General features: G+C 35.1%; 1 protein-coding gene across 5 annotated transcripts in view; it reads left to right on the forward strand.

The window, feature by feature from the left end:
- The window catches only part of POSTN (periostin), a gene marked incomplete at its 5' end in the record, with an annotated part of 35,954 nt that extends 23,637 nt beyond the window's left edge, over positions 1 to 12,317 (forward strand). The window contains 8 exons of one of the 5 annotated variants that reach the window (XM_084264287.1): positions 673 to 720; positions 3,741 to 3,836; positions 4,448 to 4,537; positions 5,942 to 6,019; positions 6,420 to 6,500; positions 8,578 to 8,664; positions 10,675 to 10,713; positions 11,053 to 12,317. In XM_084264287.1, coding sequence (XP_084120413.1) covers positions 673 to 720; positions 3,741 to 3,836; positions 4,448 to 4,537; positions 5,942 to 6,019; positions 6,420 to 6,500; positions 8,578 to 8,664; positions 10,675 to 10,713; positions 11,053 to 11,093 — 560 coding nt within the window. In that variant the 3' untranslated portion in view covers positions 11,094 to 12,317. The remainder of the gene's footprint in view (positions 1 to 672; positions 721 to 3,740; positions 3,837 to 4,447; positions 4,538 to 5,941; positions 6,020 to 6,419; positions 6,501 to 8,577; positions 8,665 to 10,674; positions 10,714 to 11,052) is intronic. The other 4 variants (XM_084264288.1, XM_084264290.1, XM_084264289.1 and 1 more) reach the window with 4 other exon arrangements.
- Positions 12,318 to 13,297: the final 980 nt, after the last annotated feature.

Here is a 13,297-nt window from a genome sequence, read left to right on the forward strand (position 1 = left end):
AAGCACAGCACAGCTAGCCAGTAGAGGCAGGTTGTCATCTCTGAAGCAAGGGAGGTCACTGTCAGACATCAAGGAAGTTGTAACTGTTGATTCAGTTCAAAGTGGGAATGGGAAGGCTAGGATCCCTAACAGCAAAGGCTGTAATACGAGTCCAATACTGATCTGTCAGAGATGTTCAAGGAGTACGTGAGCCTGACTTGGGTGTAGAGGGACAATTTCACAGTGATAGTCGCCGTGACATTCTATCAAATATAAGAGTCGTTCTGAATATCCAATCTGAATTTCCTGTTTACTGGGTCAGATCCCTTATGAAAAGGAAAGAACAAGATTCAGACTTAAGGTATGTCAGGGAATTGTACAAATCTTCATGCAGGGAACTTTATGAGCCCTTGTTATTATGTACCTTTCAGTACCATAGGTTTCATGACCACTGCGCTTTGTAAGGCACAGCAAAAACAAATAGCATGCAAGCAGACTGTCTGCAGGTGACTTGTATACACTACCAGTTAATAACTAGAAATTTGATCCATACTCTAGTAGTGTTGCTTTTTCATCCATTAATATCTGTAATTTTATCCACAAATTTATGACCAGACCAAATTTAGCTGATCATTGTTATAAAGAAACTGTAAGAATGGAATGTGCTTTATATTCCATTTTCTATACTTTCAGAAATTAACATAATTGAAAGCAACGTCAAGCCCATCATCAGAAAGGAAGGTAAACGAGGCCATTAGCATATATATTTCTGTATATGTTCATATACATACACAGAATATATATTGTATATATTTATGTAACAAGATGCATTTTGGACATAACTCCAGGACATTCATCACTTTGCTGTAAAAGCAAAGATACAAATATTGCAATTAGAACTGGCTGAAATATTTTGTATAAAAAGATTTTGCACGTTTATTCTCCCCAAATGGATTTTCTCTTTTTTCCATGGGCATTTTTAAGTAATCTTTTTTAATACCATTTCTTTTAAGAAACCCAGATGTTACTATATTTTAAATAAAAAAACACTTTTAAAAATGAAAACAGAAGTAGATTTATTTCTTTCATTTTGAAAGAAAAAAATCAGGTCATTTTTCTACAGTTTTCAATCAGTTCTAAATACCAATATCTGTCATATACCTGGAAAAGACTGATAGACAAACTTTCTTTTTTAATGTCTTGAGGCAAAAGACTGAGCTAAAGATTAGTGGTGGACTGAAGACACCAAAAATTGATTTGTAACACCCATTGTTTTCACTAAACCAGGCACAGATCTAAAGAGTTCCAGTTTTTCACTGAAATTACAAAGGAAATTAAAATGCTCCAATCGTATCTGATTAAGCTCAATTGAGGAGAAAAAATCTCTTACAAAAATTTTATCCAGACTGTGTAATCATTTCTGGTAGGACTTCCTCACAGAAGAAGTAACATGAGCTTGCTTCTTCATTAGCTTGTCTGTACTTCATCCCATTTAGAATAGATTCGGATCTTTGTTGCCTGGTCTCCATCATTAAATCAGATCCACAGAACAAAATAAATAGATAGATGATACCATATGATAATTCATCCAAGATATTTTAGAAATCTTCCTATGATGAAGGCAAATCACCTTCAGAAATTACATGTTTTATGTTAAATCCAGACACACGACAGATAGTTTAGCCAATTTACACAATGTTTACAAGTTGATAGTTAACTGAAACAGAACTGTCTTTTAAAGAAAAAAATGAAATGTCTGAGTACTTCTGTAGTCAAAAGTACAATTAAGTGTTATTCACCAGAGAGATAAATTAAAAAACCTCTGTAAGTGAGCGAGTACTGAAGCATGACTGCTTTCCACTGCCAGTGCAGTGTTTCTGCTTTGGGACACGCTCCAGGGAATGATCTCTGGCCAACACAACCTTTCTGGTGATGATTCAGAAAGAGTCCTAATAAAGCCAGGTCTGGACTTTCTGAGCGTGTAAGCAGTAACAGCAGTGAGCAGCAGCTCTCTTCAAAACCGCATAAGCCCACAACTGTCTGTAGAAAAAAATCTGGCAAAGTTGCATGTTAATTTTTGCAGCATGTGTCAGAAAGTTCTAGCAGATCATGATGGAAAGGAGATTTCAGTAAAAAAGACCCCACCACTACCACTCCCCAGCTTAGTAGATGATGTCTGCCCTTTTTTGTCTCAATTGTTTCTACTTGCATAGTGCTTTCATTGTCCATACATAAGCAAGTTAAAGGGATCTAAAGACTTGAATCTGATTGAAATCCAAATCCTAATGGATTAATGGAGGAGGTTTAAATTTCATACTAGAAAAAATTTCTTCACCAACAAGGTTGTCAATTGCTGGAACAGGCTGCCAAAAGAAGCATTTGATTCACCATCCCTGAAGGTATTTAAAAGACATGTAGACGTGGTGCTTAGGGACATGGTCTAGTGGTGGACTTGGCAGTGCTAGGTTAATGGTTGGACTTGATGATCTTTTCCAACCAAAACAATTCTATGATTCTATGGCTTTACCTTTTGTTTTGCATACATATGCTATATCAATCACATAGGAAGATACAGGAATTTAGATATCTAAAAAGAAAAGGAGAGATTTATAAATTTTCATAAATAAACCTTTGACAAGTTTTTATTAGTATTCATCACTTGTTTCAATGTATGTTGGTGTTTACTGGATCTCAACATGCAAAAATGTCTCTAAACAGAACAAAAGCAAGTGAAAAAATCTATAAGATTCTTTACCTTTTAAAAAGGTATTCTTAAATGCTTGTCAGTAATTTATACATATAAAAATAATATATCTATTGACCTCTACATGAATGAAAGATTTTTAAGGGACTTTTAAAGAAAGTGAGAGAGAGAGAGACTGTGTTAAGTTTCCAACTGCCTGTCAGGCAGAGATACATTTGGATCAGTGTGCTCTACAGGGATTGCAAAAGATTAAGAAGGTTGTTTTGGCCATTGAAATCAAGATAACCTCTTGCATACAACTCAAAAAATGAAAGCCATGAAAGCTGACAAATATCCTTACAGCTGTTCCGATTTGATACATACCCTTACAGATGTTCCAGTTAATCTCTGAAGTTTATTTACTTTTTAAACTGGGTGACCACTGGCCAAGTCTTGGTAGCTTAAAAAAAAAAAAAAGGGAAAAATAACCCGCATGAAAGAACAATTGACACACACCTCCCTCGCAAAACAAGTGAAAAATCCCAAAGCAACATATAAGAATACTGATTAAATGGCCTAGTTTCCTCTTGGATATCTGTACAGTTAGTAAGAAATAACATGACAAATTCTTATTTTTTCTCTGTAATTTATTTTTAAGTTTTCACACAGTAGTTTCTATGATGATCACTAGCAGAGCAATAGGCATAAGCTTTCAGCAGTGCCACAGAGTAGGTTTCTTACCAGTGTATATATAGAGGAAGACTTCCTTACAGCTTCTGAGGATCTGTTTTTTTGCCTGAGACTTTTCAACAGATGTGAAAAAAAGGCGGATACACAAAAATAATAAAAAACCCTAATTCTAAGTAGTAAGTGTGCAACAAGATCTAAATTAAAGATAGTATGGGAGGAAGTGCAAGACAGTATATGGCTTCAAATGACTTCTCAAATCTCAAAAATCCGCCATTATAATAATCTGGTTTATTAAGGGTAGCTAATGCTAGCTTCATATCAACACCATGGAATACCATACATACATTTATGAATATTTGTAATGTGTTGTTTTTTTCCTATGTCACAGACCCATCTATCACACAGCTCACTAAATTAATTGAAGGGGAACCTGAGTTCAAAATAGTCAGGGAAGGGGAGACAATAACTAAAGTGATTCATGGAGGTTGGTATGATTTCAGCAAGTTGATTTGTATTAGTTAAAATGTGAAACATTCACTGTTCCCACTCAGTTTCTACTTTAATGGAGGTGATTCATGTGATTTGTAGACAACTTTTCTGTTTTTAACAATGCCTCCAGGAAGTATTGTAATTTCATTGTATCATTTCACCTCTGATTCTCATTTATCATGCATTTGAAAAGAGGCATTTTTATTTTTTATTCCCTAGCTGTGTTCTGCAGCTAGGGTCAGGGCAGTGTTAGGAATTCCCTGCATGCTGACATAACACCTGCCTCAGTTAAGAGTTGTTAATTGGCTTTTGTTTTGCAATCAAAACTGCAGCATGGCTTTTTCTATTAGAAAGGCGGTTTTATCAGACAGGTGAACTTTGCTTCTAGGGCCATTGAGAAGTTCACATATAGGGTACTTTCAACGGAAAAATAGCATGTGGCCATCCTAAATTTTGGGGAAACTTAGTTCCTGGTCTTCTCTGAACTTTCTGATATTTTTTGCAACGTAGGCTATGTGCGCTTTAGTAAGTTTCAGCCTCTCAATAGCAGCACTTGTAACACTGTTCATTACTTGATTAATGTCTTCAATTTAAAAATCCTTGTAGAACCAATTATTAAAACATATACCAAAATCATTGATGGGCGACCTGTGGAAGTGACAGAGAAAAAAGTAACAGAAGAAAGAATTATTCAAGGTAAATTATGCTGAGCTATTCATACTTAGTGAAGTTCATCATTACATGCAGAAGTAACACATTTTAAGTTCTATCCTAATGCATAAGCTGCATTTCCATGAGAGATTAATTTTCCACTACCTATTTATGGTTTGAGTTGTTTACTGTATGTGCCACACAAACATATACAGAAATGGCAACAATATTGTAACAGCATGCAAAACAATAAACTTTTGGGTTGTGTATCTCCAGGGAGGTTTCATTTGACCATAGGTGGACCGTCAGTGTGTGGATACCTACATTTGCATGTCATCCTAGTTTCCCTTGACAGTCATTTCACTAAAAGACCTTCTCTGTTTTTCTCTTTAAGGGGGGGGTCTAAACTGGTATGGCATCAAGAAGTTAGACATTCGTTTTCAGCTAATATAACTTAACGTGCATCTGTGTCCTTTGATCTTCTCCCACAGTAACTTTCAAACTGTCTTGCCAATTATAATTATATTTGACCTAATACTAAGATATTTCTTTAGGAATCCTAGAAACTTCACAGGAATTGAAAAAATGAAGCAGGTTTAAGCAGTCACAAATTCTCTATTAACATGTTTTCATCCGCTTGGTTAAATAGTAGTTTGAATGCTGCCATTAAAATTCTGTCTGCCAGAGCAGTTGTAAGGAAAAGCTGGTGTTACAGGAACATACTGGCTTAGCAGAAACTCCTATTTATTTAGAAAATCTTAAAATTTAATTTAAGAAGTCATTCAAGCAAGGGAGAAATAAGGAATCATATTTAAGTATTATCATACAATTATTTACTACAATGAAAATAGCAAAAACCATTGGTGCTTTCTGAATGAATCTGCTATTTTTCACTACAGAATTTCTGGGGAAGACAATAAACAACATTTTCTCACTTCTGAAATTCAAGTTTCACTCATATCTCTCATAAAATGTCAATATAATGCAAACTTCCAGTGATTCAGGCCCAATATTTCCTTCTCTTCCTTCTGTAGTAGAATCTCAAATGACAAATAATTTGAAATGTTAAACTCTCAAATTACTCATAGCAGCAATAAAGCCAAAAATGTCAATCAACATCAGTGGATTCAGAATCTTTTTGCACTTAGAAGTATCTATCTATGACCTAATACAACAAAATGATTAAATCTGTGTCTTACTTCAAGAGCAGATATTTACTATTACTATGTTAAATTTGTATGAGTAATTGCCCAAATAGCTCTAAATACTGCCTGTAACCCTCTTTCAGTTTAATTGGGGATACAGTGAAAGGTAAAATGATCAAAAGAGCAGGTTAAAGCATGCCAAAGATAGAACCATCCCAAACAGGACGTTAAATAGGAACAAATAATTTAAAAGGCAATCCCGTTCTGTCTAATTGAAGTCACTGATTTATAAATATTTTTCCAGGTCCTGAAATAAAATATACCAGAATTACTGCAGGTGGTGCAGACAATGAAGAAAAGTTAAAGAAATTGCTTGAAGAAGGTTAGTATCTTTGTTTTCTTTCCTTCCTTAAAAAAGAAAAACATACCTTACCTAAGTAATCACTGTGTGCATACTCCATGTTTTCAGCAAAGGTGCTCATACTGCAGAATCATACTGAGATTAAACCTCAGAACCTGAGAGCTGTCCATGTTCTAGTTTGAGTCTCCAATCTTCGTATTTCAGCCAGCTCCAGAGTTGAGGCTGCCTGGATCTGAGATATAGAATACCACATTTGTCCTGCAATATGGTGTTCGTGGTGTTCACATGGAACTCAATATCATAACATGAATTGTGTAATTCAGCAAAATGCTATGACATGATTAATTCAATAACATGTTCTTATAGGATTGTCAAATGTTTTCTGTAAATCAATTTTTTGCGATAACCTGTATCCTATCAGAGGTTACCAAGGTCACCAAATTTATTGAAGGTGATGGTCATTTACTTGAAGATGAAGAAATCAAAAGACTTCTGCAGGGAGGTAATTCAGTGTACTATAACTAACATTTTTGCAACAGGTTATGATAACTGAAAACCCTCTCAGATATATTGATCTCAACATTTTAAAGACTGACCCAGTGAAAGTGTAATTTTAATGGGAGAAAAAAATAGAATGCCATATCTGAAGTGCTAGATGTTCGTGAAATTGAAACAATTACCAAAGTTAGTTTAATCAATTTTTTTCATTAAATTGATCATGGGGGGAAAAAAAAAGAAAGTTTTTTTTTCAGTCTTTAAAAAGTTATCTGATGAAAACTCAGGGGAGCAATGAAGATTTATTCCACTAGCTGTGAACTCTTTTTTTCAGCAAATTTAAATCTGTGAAAGACACTGATGAAGTGGAAAGTATTGTGATAGGCTAAATTCAGCTTATTTTTCAGTTCTTCAGAAATGAATATTCATTGCCCTCAAGTTAATAATCAAAGGCATGTTTAGCATCCTTCTTTCAACGCTTACAGGTGACGGATATGAAGGCATTAACTTTAATTCTCTTCAAATATATAATTCCAAGGAATGGTTTTCTTTCTTTCTTGCTCTCTTAATTCTAACAGTTTTGGCAATATTTAACCAGTAGCTGTAGAAAACTGGTAAAAGAATTTGTGCTTATTAAATTAATCTTTATCTATAAATTTGGAATGTTATCTGCTTAATGTAGATTAGAAAAACTGTCTATAATAGCAATGGGGAATAAAAAAAAGAGAATTCAAGTGGTGTGATTTCAGTAATCGTTAGTGTAAACCTAAGTCAGAAGCTCAAAAAATGTTAGTAAGTTACAAAGTTGAATACAAAATCTTGTAGTCCTTCAAAAGCACTATTCTAGATGTGACTTAAACTTTGGTTAAGTGAAAAATTTAGTGATGGCTGCAAAAGCTGCTCAGCTTTCCACCAAACAAAACCATGCTAGTTGACAAGAAGACAAGCCAAAATACGGCTATGAATACTGTTGGATGTATTTCTCCCTTGTGCTTTAAACATCTAAACCTTAGTTTTACAGATCTAAGCCAGGATTTGCCTAGAATCATGGGAAGAAATAAGAGCTTTCAGGTTTTTTTTTTTATCTTGTTATCTTAAGTGTCCCAGCTATGTGAATAGAATTGCTCTCTGGAGATGCCTATTTCAGTGTTGAATATTTAACAAGAAAGAAATTATAGCAAGAAAATCCCTCTGTATACTGGACTATGTTCTACTGGTGTCAGCCAGGAAATAAAGAGCGGGAATAAACTTTATATGTAGACTGTTCAAAATTCTGGTGACAGTTCTGATGCCAGAATCCAACAATTACAACTGTAATCATCCTCAGTTACAGAAGTATACCATTAAATAAATATAATCTGTAGAGATACGCGTTACAGTGATCCTATAGATATATGGAAAAGAGAGAGAGATTTTCTCTTTAGTAAATATGAGAAAGACAATATTGTCTCTTGAATTCTTGCTATTTTCCCCTTGCTATTATATGTTAGTTTGCATCCTGCTTTACAGAATGGACCAAACAGACAGATTTGTCTTTTGTTTTAATTTGATTTTTCTCTATCTTTTCCATGATTTATCCGGTCAGCTACCCTTGGCTGCCATGATAACACCTTATCATATGTTTAGCCAATAGAAGCAGATACACTTGCTGCTTTATGACTGTGGGTCACAATGGTTAATGGCCCTCTTGTCTACATCAATGTACTCCTGTTTTATTGAAAATTTCCTAAGCATTTAAAACCGAGTCCCATCACAAATGAATGTATTCCCATGGTCTAAAGTAAAAAATTATTTCATATGGGCTGTAATTCTACTCAGACAATATCCAGCACTAGTTATTAAAATTAGCAGTCTTTGCTGAACCAAAACTTGAAGCCAAGTTTGCAATGAATGACTCAGCCCTAGAGAAGGCCCTGCCATTTGTGGCAGGGCCAAGGTAATCAGCAGAACCTTATGGCATGAATAACATGGTGGCCTGCGTACATCTACACCCCCAAAAATGACATTGTTTCCACTGAAGACTCCTAGCATATGGAAAAATGCTATGCCGGATTTAACTCATTTGTTTTTGATGCTCATCGTAGCTGGAACTGAGTACACCAAGGTTACTAAAGTAATTGAGGGAGAGCCACAGATTATCGAGAGAGAAATCAAGGAAGTCCATCTGGAAGGTTAGTTTTTCTAAAAATCCAGTGTCACTAAGACCTGCTTTGTCTGAAGTGATCATCCCAGGTGGGGTTTTTGAGCATCTAATCACAAACAATATTTAGATCAGAAGATTAGTAATTCAGCAAGAAGAGTTCTATAATTGTTTTGGAAAAGAATTCTTTCACTAACGTTGCAGAGAAAATTTCTGAGGCTTATCTTGTGGCTAAAAGTGTCTAAAAGATTTGGCAAGCATAGTGAACAAGAGGAAATACCTAATCACAAAGCTTAGGTACAACATTTGAAGGAACATGCACCATAAGAATTGCCTTTTCTCTAAGCAGCACATCCAGAAGAAGACCACGTGAGTTGTTTTTAACTTGAGTTATTTCTTTTCAGTGTTAATGTGATCTGCTAACGTGAGGGGTTCTCAACTTGGTGAGGTGGGGGGTAGGATGGAGGGAATATAACCTTTGGGGTTAAGTAAATATCTCACAGGGCCTTGGAATTTCTCTACTCTTATCCTGTTGTTAAATCATGGAAGGTCTTGTGTTTGAAAAAGCTGAGTGGTGTCAAAGTCCAAAATTAATCTTTTAAAAGAGACAAATACTGGCTTCATAGTAGGATTTTGCTTTCCAAGTTTACAAATAATTTTTTAATGCTCTTCATTCAAAGTTAAGTAGCTTGTTTAGGGTTTCTTTGGTATTTGTATGTATGTCCTTTTCCAATGCTAATTCTAATATTGCAGAATAATTTGTTCTGTCCGCCTTTGAACTCAATTTATAGGAAAAAATGACTGATAGAAAATGGATTTATAAATTAATTTATACTTTTGACATTTTGAAGTCTATTCTAAATACTGCTATGATACTACAGTGTTTGTATTACTTCAATTTTGAGTACTACAAGGTATGCAAGGAAGTCAACTATTGCCTGAAATAGTTATCTTCAACCAAGGAGATGCCTGAAAGCATAGTTTTATGTACACCATCCAAGTATGGAAAGCACACTTTCAACGGACCAAGTTCTGTCCTTGTCAGGGCAGTGCAGAGCTTCAAATTTTCTATCACACTGGTGCAGATACACAGTGTTTAGCCTCAGCTGTTAACGAGGTGAAGCCTGTATCTTGAGGCTATGTCTTTATATACCCCATACCTCGGGAAAAAGTGGCATCTGACTGCAGCTGGTTAAGTGAAGATGCAAGCACTTATATAAAAGAAGGAAACAACTGGAGTAACATTCCTGTAACAGCAGCAAAAGAACTGTCTCTCAACAAAGAAACAGCTGGTTTTAAATATGTTTGGTGAGAAAGAGGAAAAAAATGTCCATAGTTTCACTGAGTCAGGATTTTGGAAAACAGTTATATCTGCTAATGAGGGTGGTCCCTGTTCAATAGCCCTTGCTTTACCCTACCCTTTAAAATGGAAGTCTCAGAAAATTAACTGAACTCTAAATACGGAATCACACAGTGGACTTGCAATGCACTTCCACATCAGGACCCAAACACAACTGGAAATGTGGCCAACATCTTGTAACCTTTGAGTTTTAAGCATTTAACTTGTAAATATATCCTGAAGTAATGACTATACAGAAGATCTGGACATCCTCTGACAAAAGTTGAGACTGAGTCCTGGACTGTACGTTAACCTGAGTTTGTACATTACTGACACTGTCAGATGGTGTTTGCTGGATGAAGAGCATGGGCAAAATGTCCTGCTACCTGCCTACATCATGCAACCATCCATAGGAGATCAGTATGAATAACATTAATTAATACTGTTAAAATGTAAAATACTGCTTTTGAAATATTGGTAAGATTTGATGGATGACTTCACAAGACATAAATGTGTGAATCATGTTAAGCATTCATGTTTCAGGTGATCAAATCAACATGCTAACAGGAGAAAATTATTAATTTGCAGAAAAACTTAAATAACAGATTTTGCAAGTCAGCAATGGCTTTCCAACATTTCTAATGAATTCTAATTCAAAGGCTCTTACAAACAACTTCTGACTCCAAATTTTCTGTTTTCTAGAAGCACCTGTACGGAAAGTACCACCAAGGAGGACACAAGGTAAAAGCAAAACATATGTCTAAATAGCTTAGATTATGTGCTTTAGTCAAAAAGTCTTTTGGATTAGAATAAAGCCATCAAAATAAGATCTGACTCTGGAGTCTAACACTGTGAAAATGTCACTGTGGGTTTCCTCAATGTGGGATTTGTTTCTACATTATTTTGATCAATTAAGAAGCTGAAAGATCATTATTATTTCCTGTCTGCCAGCACAAGAATGCAAGATTCAGCTTCAGGCTTCATTTCTGATTTCTGTTTCACCAGTAAATACATTATATAGTGTAACTATATTATATAGAATTATAGGCACTTATGATGCTTCTTTTTCCATTTTTCCAGGGGGAGCAGCAAGAAGGAGGACAAGACTAGCTCATTCCTAAAAGCTTTCCAAGATAGATTCCACAGAATTACAAATTAACAGTATGGTCTTTAGAGGAAGAGAAACTGCTTGTTAAAAAAAAAAATAAAATAAAAAAAAAAGGAACACTAGAAAATGACGTTGTTTTGATAACACAATATAAACTGAACCATGAATCCACAAAAAGATGTGAAGCTGCAGATACTCACTGCTAGCACAGTGCTCACTAGAAGGAGTAGTCCATTGAAGGTGCTTTAACTGCTCCTGATATTAAGCACTTCACAGGGTGGAATCCTGGAACTGCTGAAGGCCGTCAACTTCTGTAGAACCAGGATTCATTCTCATGCTGGCTAGTAAGTGTTTGCAGAATTGGATTCATAAAGAGCAGGGAACAATACAGAGTGTATTTTTTTATTATTGTTATTTCCACTGAGTAAGAAATATAAATGAAATTAGACCATTTCTAGGAAAAAAAATCACTTCAGGTGACTTTTAGAATTATCTAAGGAAATATGAGATGTAAACATAGCACTTTGGTTCAGTAGTATTGTATGCTTTTTCTGAGTCAAAATTCATCATGTGTTTAATGTCACAATGACACCAATAATGTTGCCTTTTCTAAACAGACAAATATACCCTATATTAAATGTATCTTCTTTGTTGTTGTTGTTCTACATTGCATATCCAAATGCCTTCTAGTAACATGGCTAATGGAAATTCTTAAGAAGAAAAAAAGCAAACATTATTAGCTTCTGAAGATGTATTTGAGATCATGTTGACTTCTTTATTTATAAAAAACTCATTCCCATTAAAGGAATCCTATAGCAACACATATACTGAGATTCTAAAGTGTTTTCCACTTTTCCCTAAATGTGTTTTCTGGATTATTGAAGTGGATTATAAAAGGGATAAATGAAATGCATGCATACAGTTAACTCAGCATGGAAAAAGATTTTACAAAAATTAGGCTAGGTCTGAAAGCTTTTATATCACAACATACTTTGCTAATGTCTGGTACTGACGTGGAGTTGTTTGCAAATTATGTCCATTTCATAACTCTAGTTTCGTACTCATAAAAGTTGTTTGCCTTTATTAACAAAAGTTGGAAAACAATTACTCATGAAGTAAGAAAAAAATGTTCAAAGTGCCTTAATTCTGCAGACCAAAGTTTCAGAGGAGTTATCTAATGTGCTTTTATACTTCTGTTTTGAAACAAATACTCAATAAAGAATTTGGATGAACTGTGCGTGCTTTCATATGTAATTTTATTTTTAATAGTAAAGCAAATTCTAAATATTCTTAAGCTTTTAGTGTAGTTTTTTGTTAATAAATGTTCTTTCACAGAAGAAAACTGATGCTTCCTTTTCCCACTTAGCACGTTAATGTATTTAAACTGCATTAGTGTCCTTAAATACAATTGAAAACCTTCCCTAATTCCATAATCTCATACCATGAGCACTATGCCCTGAATTTTAAAGCTATCTGAGCACTGGATTGATAGGTTCTGTACAGACTTACTGGACTGTCAAACTCTCTCAGTAAGGTGACCCCAAGTATCTACTATCATAGTGTTCTGGTGGAAGGACAGCTTTTAACCCCAGCTTTTAGGTGGGAATGAGAGCTCTTAGGACTTCCTAACAAGTGATCTGAGGCTGTTACCTTCCCCAGGGCATTTTACTGTCATTAACTTTACTCTGTTTTTCTCACTGCTGGGCAGTTAGTCAAGTAATATTTTATAGGACATTTACGTTAGAGGAGGAATGTGTTTGTGCTCTCCTCTCCCAAGAAAGAATAGGAGATGTGGAAGGAAACCGCATGGAAGTGACAGATAAACTATGGATAGGAACTGAGGAGAAAGCAGAAGCAGAAAAGATGATGGATTCAAACCTATCCTGTAGTAGGAAATGTTTAACTTTTCAAGTGGGAATAAATTTGTAGCATACTCATTTTCATATGTTTTCTGCTTTGATAACATTCTAGAACCTCTGGTAGTAACTGAAAGACCCTTCTGTGAAATACAACAATATATAGGGCACTCTTCTATCAACTCCTGTTTCCCTGATACACTACATCCCTGTGAGTTCTTTCTTCATCAAAATGGTGCCTGCCCAGCTGCACTGTAGATTGACATGTCTTTTTTTATCTACCTGAACAAGATTCCTTTCACAACAGCATGTAAAAAGGAAATCACCTCTTCTGGTTGCTTTTCCTACTAGCCATGTCTGG

Source organism: Gallinula chloropus, assembly GCF_964237585.1.
Source record: "Gallinula chloropus genome assembly, chromosome: 1".
Classification (NCBI taxonomy): domain Eukaryota; kingdom Metazoa; phylum Chordata; class Aves; order Gruiformes; family Rallidae; genus Gallinula; species Gallinula chloropus.